Source organism: Trachymyrmex septentrionalis, unplaced genomic scaffold (assembly GCF_001594115.1).
Source record: "Trachymyrmex septentrionalis isolate Tsep2-gDNA-1 unplaced genomic scaffold, Tsep1.0 scaffold25, whole genome shotgun sequence".
NCBI lineage: Eukaryota > Metazoa > Arthropoda > Insecta > Hymenoptera > Formicidae > Trachymyrmex > Trachymyrmex septentrionalis.
The window spans coordinates 1,538,874-1,550,320 of NW_017305408.1; the positions used below are offsets into that span (position 1 = coordinate 1,538,874).

Consider the following 11,447-nt stretch of genomic DNA (forward strand, 5'->3'; position numbering starts at 1 on the left):
AACAAAAGCCCGATCGGAAGTGAAATTCAAAGAAACGCGGCGAGTTTGTGCAAAGTTGCAAATTTCAATCGGTGCGTCTTGTCCTACCCGAAAATTCACGTAAGTGTGGTTTATATAAAAAGTAAATTTGGTTTTGGAATACACTAGATTGATTCGAGTAAAAGATTTTTCAAAGATAAATAAAACTGCAGTTACAAAATATCTTTTTGCTTATTACAGTCATTGTGCTTTTTACGCACTTCTCTCTCTCTCTCTCTCTCTCTCTCTCTCTCTCTCTCTCTCTCTCTCTCTCTCTCTCATCTGCAAAAGTGTTTAATTTTCGTTTTTTAAACCTAAAATAAATTAAAATAGAATTCAATAAGAATCTTTTGGAATTACGTAACAAAAAAGTTTACTTTTCGTCAGATTTAACATTGAACTATAAATAATGTTTAACGTCATAAAATATTAGTTATAACTGATTTTTTTTATTAAGTGGAATGCAGCTACAAAAATGTTTTATTTTTAATATTTTCGCAAAGTTAGAAAAGTTTCTAGAAGTAACTTGTTACTTATCATTGATTTAAAAAATTTATTTTGTTATTTTTACTTGAAAACTACAATATATCGAGTTGTTACAATTTCCGTTACTTTTCCATCAAATTTTGACAATCCTGTTTTAAAGTGGCATTCAATTTTCTGTGTCGCTAATTGTCCATTTTATTGCGAAATGTATCTGTAGCGAATATTGTACGTGTATCAAATAACAATAAAGATACTGGTTTTATTACATTCGTTACCAATAGATCGTTATATACTATTACCCAAAAAGCTACATTGCAATTAACGTTATAAATAAGAAAAAAAAACATGGTTATTGTAAAAAAATAATTATAACAATGACGACATTATAAATAACGCATTATCTCATATTCTCAACCCTGTATTTTCACAAGGAGTTTAGCGTATACATAAAATGTTTTGGAACATTTTATCAAGAAGTAATAGAGATTATGTATACATCATATTTTATATAAAACTTTATATCTACAATCTCTATATTATTTCTTCTTGACCTAGCAGTAAACGAAGTTCAGGAAAAGAAAATTCTGTAACGATGATCTTCAAGCGATAATTCGTGGCCTTTGAAAGCGCGCCAAGGCGAGGGCGTGATTTCAAATCTAATTGTAATTTTCCATGCAATTTCAGCCTCGAGGCATGCTGCTGGTGGAGTCGCAGTTCAGCTCTCGGTGAGAGCTGGTGCCATTGCATTCTCACCGCTCAATCGTCATCCCCGTGCCGGCGGGGGTCGGCGGGGTGTCTGGGGGGCGTGGAACGACGGTCACCCTCGAGGCGGGTTCGGGATTTAGGGACAGGACGTACGACGGAACCCGGCAAATGTGGCTCTGTGCACGGTGAGCGAGGGTTACGGGGGCCGTGTGGCCCGCGGGGCCCGTGCTGGTGGTGGTGCTGGTGCTGGTGGCGGCGGTGGTGGTGGTGGTGGTGGTGGTAGTGGGGGCGGTGGGGGTGGTGGTAGATTACGCGGCGACGCAGGCGCGCGGCTGTCCTTGAGCCCCCGCAATTTATGCGCCAGCGGGTCGAGTGGGCGCGGGGGGGTGCACGGCGCGACCGTGGCTACCAGCGGTATCGGGGGCACGGAGGAGGCCGCCCCCGGTTCCGGGTTACCGGACGAGCCGATGGTGCACGTGGAACGATCGGCACACCAGGGCACATGGGTATGCTGCGTGCCCTGTTACTGGCTGCGGAGGAGCAAGGCCGTGCACAAGGCGCTGCTCACCTTCGCTATGATGCTGGTAACCAGCCTGCTGGTCACCAGCCCGGTGCTCTTCCTTATCACGACCTTGCCGGAAGGGGAGCAGCCGCGCAAATGTGCGCCATTGGTGGGTGTCCTTTTAACGATCCTTTCCTCTTCCGTATCCGTTCCGCACCGAACGAAGCGGAAAGAGTGGTTACGTGGATACGGTAAGCGGTTTCGGGGATTAAATCCGGGGATTATTTATCAGTTTCCGATGCTGAGGATACATGAGAAAAGGATCCTACGCCGTAGGATTTATTGCGTTTTATTTACGCACGAATAAATACGAAATTATCCGGCTTCCGTAGCATCCGGATTTGCGCGTTCGACGAAATCGCGGGCTGATTTTTATTTTCTAACTCAATTTCATTTCTATACAAGCAGTATAATAAATATATCTGCCATTCGATATATAGAAAATGCGCTGTGTATACCTGCAGAATATCTATAATGTATTCTTGTCCAAGGCTTTCTTTTCGAAAGGAAGAAACATGATATTCCTTCGCGCAAAACTTACGGCGAAAAGCTATGTTGTGCTCGAAACAATTCCATCTTCTCGATACTTATTTGTCGTCACGCATAGAATGGAAAGTAAATGAGTATCACGTAAGAGCTTGTTGAGAAATTAAGGGTATAAATCGTCACTGAGATTACAAGGAAACACGAAATGTTTCGCGAACATAACGCACGCATGCAGGGTATGCTTGCAAAACGTGCGAAGTGTGTGACGTGACGCGAATAAGTAATCATCTTACTTATGCAGCAAGGAAGATTAGTAGTTGGCCGTAGTAATTTATATCGATCGTAGACATAAGTTAACTTTCAGAGAGGTGAGAAAGGCGAGGAAAGTCGGCGTTTAGCAACGAGAGCACCGGATTCCTGTAATCAGTTACTTACCCTTGCGCTGCAAATTTGATCTCGCAAATAACAAGAGAATTCATTCTCCAATCGAAAGGAGAAAGAGGAGAATCGCGATTCAAGAAAATTTCTACCTTTTATTTTCTTTAAGCGTGTGAAATTATGAAACTAAACGACGACACGGAAAACCGCGCTTATGACTCGATATTACTACTCGAATTACTTGAGGTGATACATGCGTCGCTAATATACGACAATATACAGCACAAAGCGAAGCCATATTGGTAGGTAAGGTTTCGAGGTGAACTGAAGGCTCATCCTATGCTGAGGTCACAGCTTTAGTTACCTCTCCCGAATTTATATTTATACTTTTTCAGAATATATTTCAACGAATGGATTGCAAATGGTATTTAGAGTCAAAGATGTTACAGCAATAATCGTTAAAAATACTATTTTTGAACCTAAATAAGTGAAGAAGTAAAAATCACATATAATAAAGAATATAGAACTCTTAATTTTTAAAACAATGCAAAGATTATAAAGGACATATAATAGTCAATATTAATAATTCTGAATGTAAAAGGTTAACACAGAGAATATATTACATTATTTTAATTCACAAAAGGTACTAATGTACCGTTAGTTATTGGTGAAAAAGACCATATCTCAAGAAATACACAAGAATCAATAAAAAAATTAAAAATATCCTTATTTGGATTCTTAATAAGTCAATAAACAGTCAAATGTTGTAACCAAAGATCATCATTTTGACTTTCACGACGTCATAAAATCATTTTGATTTTTTTTACTTAGTGTGTTTTATAAAATTCGGTTAAAGCAGATCTTTGTGTTTAATAACATTTTGCATGCATTTTATAATTTCCAATTCAAGTAAACTGCACGCCGAATATTTGTCATTATTTGTCGAATACAGTCCTAAACTGAAGTTGGCGTACGTAATTACAAATTAAATTGACAAACAATTTAATAATACATATTATCTTTGATTAACGATGCACACGAGAACTGTTTACGAAAAGGTTGCTCCAAAAGAGATCTCAATTTTGCCAAATCGAATTTATGTCCGAATAATAATTATATTTTATACATTATTACGATGATTGTTATATAATTTATTATTATTAATAGTCGTGTTGTATCTATATTTATTAAAAAAGAGCTAATAAAATTAACGATTTGAAAAATACAAAAGCTTCAAGATGACAGAAGGTATTTTGCTTTTATCCAAACAATAAATGAAAATTAGGATATTTTGGGACCAAAAAAAAAGGCATCTAGTCTCAGGGAAAGGCTGAATCTGTTAAAGCAAAGCTAACGACTGCGATTTCAGGATGAAGCCTGCGTCAGAGAACGAGATGGACCCGAAGGTGTTTGCGACACGGATGTTTGCATGGAGGCCTCGAAGAGGATCTTAACGTCCATGAAACGTGGCGTCGATCCTTGCAAAGATTTTTACAAGTTCGCCTGCGGTGGTTTTCGCGATCAACAGCCCTATCAACCGAGTGCGAGCTTCAACATACTCCAGGCGCAAATCGACGAGAGTATACACAGTGAGCGTTTTACAGTTCTCCACAACTTTCCTTTTACAACATTCTAACTTAAAAAAATATTAGACATTAATTTCGCAAGTCTCAATCGCTAATTTCGAAAACTTAATTACTTCGCTGAAGCAAAAAATCGCGTTCCACGGAATGTAAAAGTATTCCATTCCTTTTACCGCGTTTCAATCTCTTTCGGCCGAGTGGATTCATATGGCCTCATTAAAATACTCAATTCTCAGTGGAGTAATGACGTTTTTCAATAGAATAATTATGATGAAATACAGCATTTTTTCTCGGAAAAAATAAGAGCATATAATTTACGCCTGATTAAAATGATCTGTTTTGCAGATGAAAAGAATTATCTGTTTAAAAAAACATCGAGCTTATAATGAATCAGTGAATTTATTGTTATTCTACATAATACAGTAAAATTGGAGTTGCCTGTTATAAGAAAATCTCGTCTTTATAGAATTTTTTTTATACCAAATTGTCAAAATTTATCTGCAATTCTTCTATTGATTACGTTTAACGATTCTAAAGTGTGTATTGATTATCGAAGTATATTGTATGACATTAACGACGGTATCTCGGCAATCCTATCGATTTTCTTTGTCCTCTTTACGTTGCGATTATTACGATCCTCATGTCGACGAGGGAAAAGAAAGAAAAAGGGAACCGGATTTGCGGATGAGAGACGGGCGTAATTAGCGATATGTTAATCTTCAACGTGGAAGATTCAAAGACCACGGGGAGAACCCGGATAGAGAACCCGACCTCAATTTGGCAAAAACCTATCGCGAACACGATAATAGTTAATGGTAGTGGTGTCGCCGGCACGACTGGCGCCGAGCGACTGGCACCAACTATGCTCGCGTATGGATTGCCGCGGGATAATATAACTCTGTTCAGGGATCGAAACTTAAAGGGGAGATGAATAAACATCGACTATATATACGAGAAACGTCATTGCGAGGAACATCGGAATGTAGATCGAAAAACTCGGTGCTTATCTATTGACGGATCCGGAAACTTTTCAAGGATTCATCGGATTTAAGATGAAATATTGGAAAGATAGAATACTAAATTCCTTTATTTCAGTTATTAAAGAAGTATTATATGAAATGTACAATTTACAAAACGTTTTATTTAAAATTATATCGACATAAGAAAAGAATGATATTACGAAATCTATATTTTTGTTTATATCTAGGAGTTTCCTGAATTAAAATATATATTTGGAATATTAGAATTTGCGATTAAGTATTTTCCAAAAATGAAAAATATCTATAACAGTTTGCCATAAATATTTTTAAAAAAGGAGAGGGACATGGTTCTCCTCCTCCCGGAGGATCCGTTGATAGCGCTGTCTCGTTAAGGGATGGAACTTGCAACGGGGAGGTTGCAAGTTCTCCGGAAGTCCTCGACGTTGGTACGCTCACGCTTTCCCGAAAATGAAAGAAACGAACGGGGGAGGGTCGTTCCGTTTGATGAAAAGTTATCGGACTCTGATACAAGGCGAAATCGAACGGCCGACTTGCCGTTACTATAAATAATGCACATTAATCGATATACGTACGTGTACACGTGTACATACGTGTGTTACACTGTGGTTGCTTACTGTTTGGCGGAACGCCTCTCTCTAAAACCTTCTCTTACTTTTACATTTACCTTCGAAACGATATTCGCGTGATTCAAGGTCGACGAATTGCCCCCGCTGCTAATCAGATCATCTGCGAGATGATCTTTAGCCGTATCCCTTCCAGCCTTCTTTGCAGGTTGAACTTAACGACGTTTCCTTCCAGGAAATAATCCTAATCGCGAGTATTATTGTTTTAGAAACGCTGACAAACGAGACGGGACAAATGGTCGTTGCCTTCGAGAAGCTTGGGCAGTTTTACGATACTTGTCGAGGCTTTAAGAAGAAACCCGTAAATTTTACACCCGGTAAAAGATTTGTTCACGATACTTCGTTTCACGAATAGTTAACTAATATTGCTAACTCGCTCTTTTATTAGGGAGTTTTTGCAATACCGTTTATCCAGATACGGTGAATGCTAACGTCAGATTATCTTCTTCTTAACAATTAATTAAGGAAAGGATAACATGCCTTTAGCGTTCACCGTATCTAAATTCACGTTATTGCAAAAGCTCCCTATTATTATTAATCCTTATTAGTATTCACGAGTTTAGTGGCTCCGAACATTTTCTGTGATTATGGTGTGAAAATGTTTAAACAAATGTTCTTTACAATCTTACATAATTTTAAGTTATGTAGTCTCATTCCTCGGATTTTGATCTATAAAATAAAAATAAAATCATTCAATTATAATATATTAATTTTAAGCAAAGATGTATTAATTTAAAGCATATTAATTTAAAGCACTGGACTCGCGAATATCAATTAAGAATATTTTCAAACAATCAGTACCAATTAAATGCCGTGTGCATTAATATTTGATAGACATGAATAAAATTCGGATATTTATAATAAAGATAAATCTGAAAATTTTTCTAACACAATTATTTTATCGTTTCAATTTTAATAAATCAAATATAAAATAATTTTATGCATATATAAATGAGTTAATATTGTAATTCTTTTATTATTAAAAACGTATCATATCAACATTTGTTAAATGTTAATAAAAATCGCGGATAAGGATAGATCCTTTTCTATATAATTCTTTCGTTACTCCAAATCGTGTAAAGTTTTTTCAGTTATTCCAAATATGCGTCCCGTTGATATCATACGTCCCGTACGACGATAAGGCACTTTTAATGCTCCCTCTTTCAGTTTACGAACTGTTGAATAAATTTGGTGGCTATCTATCGTCGAAAAGCGTGGTGCCGACTGACATCACTCCTCTAATCTCTGCATTGCTAAAAGTAAACGGCGCGCCCTTCTTCGACTTATACGTCGACATAGATCTTTACGATCGCACAAAGTCATCTGTATATCTTGATTTTCCTGTCAAGCACCAGAATTATAAATTTCTCGCAGAGGACCAGGTAAGAATTCGACGCTATCTTGATTCGACATTTTACACGGTAATTAAAAGAAAAATCAGCGAGCTTTTATGCCTTTAAATTCTTGGGCGCTTTTTTAAGACGTTTCCTTTTTTTTTTTAAATCTTATAAATACGCCGCAATATTTTCCTAGAAAAACAGAGACGTACAAAGATCGCGTAGAATTCGAGAGATTGTCCAAGGGTTCTTGCCAAAAAATATGGATCCTGAGGAACGATCGTCGGAGACGGATCTGCTTTTGCAATTTTGCTTGTCGCTTGAAAAGGTAAGGATTTATCGCCATCGATAAATGTGAATTAAACAGCGAATAAAGTGCGTACGTTATGTCAGATTTATCCAAAGCACAAAGATTTGTACAATTGGGTGGACGTTGAACAGAGGGTATACGTCGCTTACAACATTACTTATCTCCAGGAAAACTTTGGTTATGTAAGTATCAACTCAATATGGGCTCTTTTAACCGTCAACTGCACGAATTTCCTCTATGTGCGAAATTCTTAGTGAAACAGACACGACAGCAATTCTATCACAAACAGTAGACATCCCTTTGCTTGCCACTTGAGTGTAGCATACTTTCTTTTTCCAATGCTTTTCCAATACTTTTTCCATTGCTTATAACTTTTTTATTAATAAAAATACATTATATATTTAATTGATATCGTTATATATTAATTCCTTAATATTTAGTATTTTGGTTGAAAAGAAGTTGTTATAATTAATTATAAATTTCATAAAAAGAAACATATTTTAAACATATTGTAAACAATTTTTTTATTGCTTATAAGTAATCGAATTAATTGAGTATGTCATCCAAGTATATGTTATTCCCTTTTAAGAATTGATAGGAGCAATTGAAAAAATGGTGGTTCGAACTATTAAATCTAAATAAAATCATATTGTCTCCCCCCTGAATAGCACAATTTATTGACGTTACATTGGTTAAACATTGGCATGCATTGAGGATATATTGGCCAATAAATTGTGCCACTAGAGTTGTTTAGTTTTTAATTGGATTACCCTTATGTTTTGGATCGCAGTAGCCTCTTATTTATTTTCCCAACCTTTTAATCAGCAATTAATTTTTCTCTCTTCTCTCAATTGATCTCTCAATCGATCTTCCTTCTCTCAAAATAAGAGAGTTATTTGACGATCTTGGGACAGATAAGATGGAGATCGCTGCTGAATGCTACGTTACCCTACCGTGTGAACGGCGTCGATCTAAACGGCGGTAATAACGACACGAATAGCGTACAACGACCGCCGACGTACGTCGCATCCGAGGACCAGCAGATTTATATCTACATTACGGCACCGCGTTACTTTCGCAATCTCGGCAAGCTATTGAGTCGCTCCTCCAGACGGTACGGATTTTCCATATCCATTTCATGACAATTTGCGCGCATTGCGTGATGCGAAATCAAGTCCTTTGCCTAAGCTTCCTCTTTGGAAACTCAAATGGATAAGTTGTCGATAACGAGATGTCAATTTGGGAAGAGTCGCTTTCTATAGGCGGGACAAAGAAATCGATATTCTACTGTACACTACAGAGATACAGTATTGCTAATCATATTAATCGTATATACATTATAATATATCTTAATTAATGTAATATAATTTTTATATAATGCAAATTATTACAAATTATATTACATTAATTAATATAATTACATGTAATTATATGTAATATAATAACGTAATATAATTGTTACATAATTTATAATAATGTAAATTAGATTTTTAATATAAATTATATTAATATAATTTTTCTATTACTCATTTATATTAATATTAGATAATTATATGGTTTAATTGCGCGAAACCTAGGCTTGTATATCGATTACCCAGTCACGATTGTAATAATAGTTACGAAGAATGTATACCTCGTATTGATTAATATTTAATTATAATAAATCACGAAGGATTATTCATAACGGATTGCTGTTGCTCTATGCGGATACATTGCACGACATCGTAAATGTCACCGCCGTCAAAGATTGGGAAGACTCCTGCTACAGACTGACCAAAAGCACCTTCAGCGAGGCGGTCAGTGCGCTCTACGTGCGACAGTACACTCCAAAGTACTTAGAAATTCTGGTCAACAGGGTAATACTTTTCGTCTATCGATTAACTCTTTCTAACTGATCGTTTAATAAATTTCACACAAATTTAAAACACGAATAAACGTGATTATCCATCTTTTGAACGCTACACAATTTCGCATATGATCAAATGTTAAAGAGTTGATCCTTGTCGTGTAAACTTTTGTCTTAATTTGATAATCATTATTTTTTATGTAACTGCAGGTGACCGCGCTGTTTGAACGCGTGAAGGAAACGATAGCCGAGCGGATATTAGTGAAGTCGTGGTTGGACGATGAAACCAGGACGCGAGCATTGCAGAAGTTAAATTTCTTACGAGGTCGATTTCATGTGTCGCCAGATTTTTACAACGACTCCTTGCTAACGCGTGAGATGGCCGAGGTAAGATAATTTTCATCTTTTTCATCTCTGGTGAAAAAAATTCTCATATCTCATATTTTTAAGAATCTATCATATTTTCAAATTTATGAAGATTTTTGTCAAAATACTTTAAACTTTCTTAGATTTTATAAGTTTCCTTCAGAAATTATAAAAATAAAAAATTTTAGAAAGTAATATTTTAGAATTCATATATTATATATGAAGAATATTAGAAAAAATGTGACTAAAACATTGTCTTAGAACTTTTAAAAATTGTTCCAATTTGTATAAAAAAATGTGACAAATTTTCTATAAAGTTATAAAAATTATATGATTATTTTAAGAAAAATTTTTATCTGAAATATACAGATACATGAATATTGAACGCGATTAAAATAGAAGAAATAGATTTTTATCTTTCATAAAGTAAAAAGGATCTAATTTATAAAGTAAATCTAATTTATATTGAAGAGATGACGTAAACTTTGAAATCGTCTCTACTTCCTTCTTTCTTTTATCAGTATTTTTAAATTGCGTTATCTCGTAGGTCGTAATCGACTCGGATGATTTTATTACCACCGTCCTGAACAGGTTCCGTCAGCTGCAAAGATCAAAAGATCAAAGCCCGTTACGAAAAAACGCGATAATGAGGTGAGAAAAATTTCTATTAGCCCTTTAACCAGAGAATCCATGAATCATTAGATAGAAATAAAAGCTTAACTAATATATCAAACAGTCCTATTTGTCTTTTTCGTCATTTCTTTTATTTTTTTTTTTTTTTTTATAAATCTTATATTATATTTTTGTGTGTTTATAAATTTTGTATTACAAATTTATTAGTGCTTATATAATCAATTTAGATCTTTAATATATAAAAAAGAAAAAAACGCACTTCATTCCCTGCTAAATCCTCTTCTAAATTGTAGATTATTATGCTTTTAGGAATCATTACCCTTACTCCGTGCATGCCTATTACGAATCCTCCACAAACACCATCGGTAAGTACTATTATACATATGCAAGCAAAACTGGCATCGAGCAATTTGAATAAATTAAGTTATTCTTGTTAAAAACGATAGAAATCCCATTGGCGATGATGACATCCTGGGCATGGTCGTGGGACGGTGGGCCAGCTTTTACGGTACACGCCACGTTAGGATCTGTCATCGCCCATGAGATTCTCCATGCTTTCGATTTTCACCGCCGTAAACTGCTCATGGAGCCGGATCGGAACATCGACGAGTGGCTTCGCGTCACGGCAGACTCCTGGAAACGATTGGAGACCAAGATAGAATGCGTCGCGCGACTTTACGCCAGGAGCTTTTGGCGGAAGGTCCAGTCGTATGGGAACGACGTTGCTGTGCAGGTAAGTTGTCAAGATGAACTTTGAGATGAAATTTAAGACACCAGTGAGAAATGACTGAAATTATTAATTCGATGTCAAATTGACATCGCTGAGAATGCTCACGAATCTTTCGAATTAATGGAACATTTCTCTTTTTTCACCCTTAATTTTGTCGCACAGTTTGATTGGAACACGACAAAAAATGAGAACGTCGCGGATATTGGTGCTCTGCAAATTGCCCACAAGACTTGGCACATTTTGACAAACGGGAAGGATCGGAGCCTTCCCGGATTGGAGGGACTCCGACCGAGTCAGCTTTTCTTCATAAGTGCCGCACAGGTAACTCCCTTTCTTTTCTTCAAATATTTCTTTTTCAATTTTCGCTTTTATATATATATATA

General features: G+C 36.2%; 1 protein-coding gene across 1 annotated transcript in view; it reads left to right on the forward strand.

Moving 5' to 3' along the window:
• The first annotated feature begins 1,521 nt into the window (after positions 1-1,521).
• LOC108748880 (neprilysin-1-like) overlaps positions 1,522-11,447 on the forward strand; it is a 12,012-nt gene continuing 2,086 nt past the window's right edge. Inside the window, exons 1-13 of the mRNA XM_018487276.1 lie at positions 1,522-1,880; positions 4,005-4,224; positions 6,052-6,159; positions 7,010-7,224; positions 7,376-7,507; positions 7,573-7,671; positions 8,404-8,603; positions 9,162-9,345; positions 9,546-9,722; positions 10,249-10,352; positions 10,644-10,699; positions 10,781-11,067; positions 11,227-11,385. Of these exons, the coding sequence (XP_018342778.1) occupies positions 1,677-1,880; positions 4,005-4,224; positions 6,052-6,159; positions 7,010-7,224; positions 7,376-7,507; positions 7,573-7,671; positions 8,404-8,603; positions 9,162-9,345; positions 9,546-9,722; positions 10,249-10,352; positions 10,644-10,699; positions 10,781-11,067; positions 11,227-11,385 (2,145 nt within the window). The 5' untranslated portion in view covers positions 1,522-1,676. The remainder of the gene's footprint in view (positions 1,881-4,004; positions 4,225-6,051; positions 6,160-7,009; positions 7,225-7,375; positions 7,508-7,572; positions 7,672-8,403; positions 8,604-9,161; positions 9,346-9,545; positions 9,723-10,248; positions 10,353-10,643; positions 10,700-10,780; positions 11,068-11,226; positions 11,386-11,447) is intronic.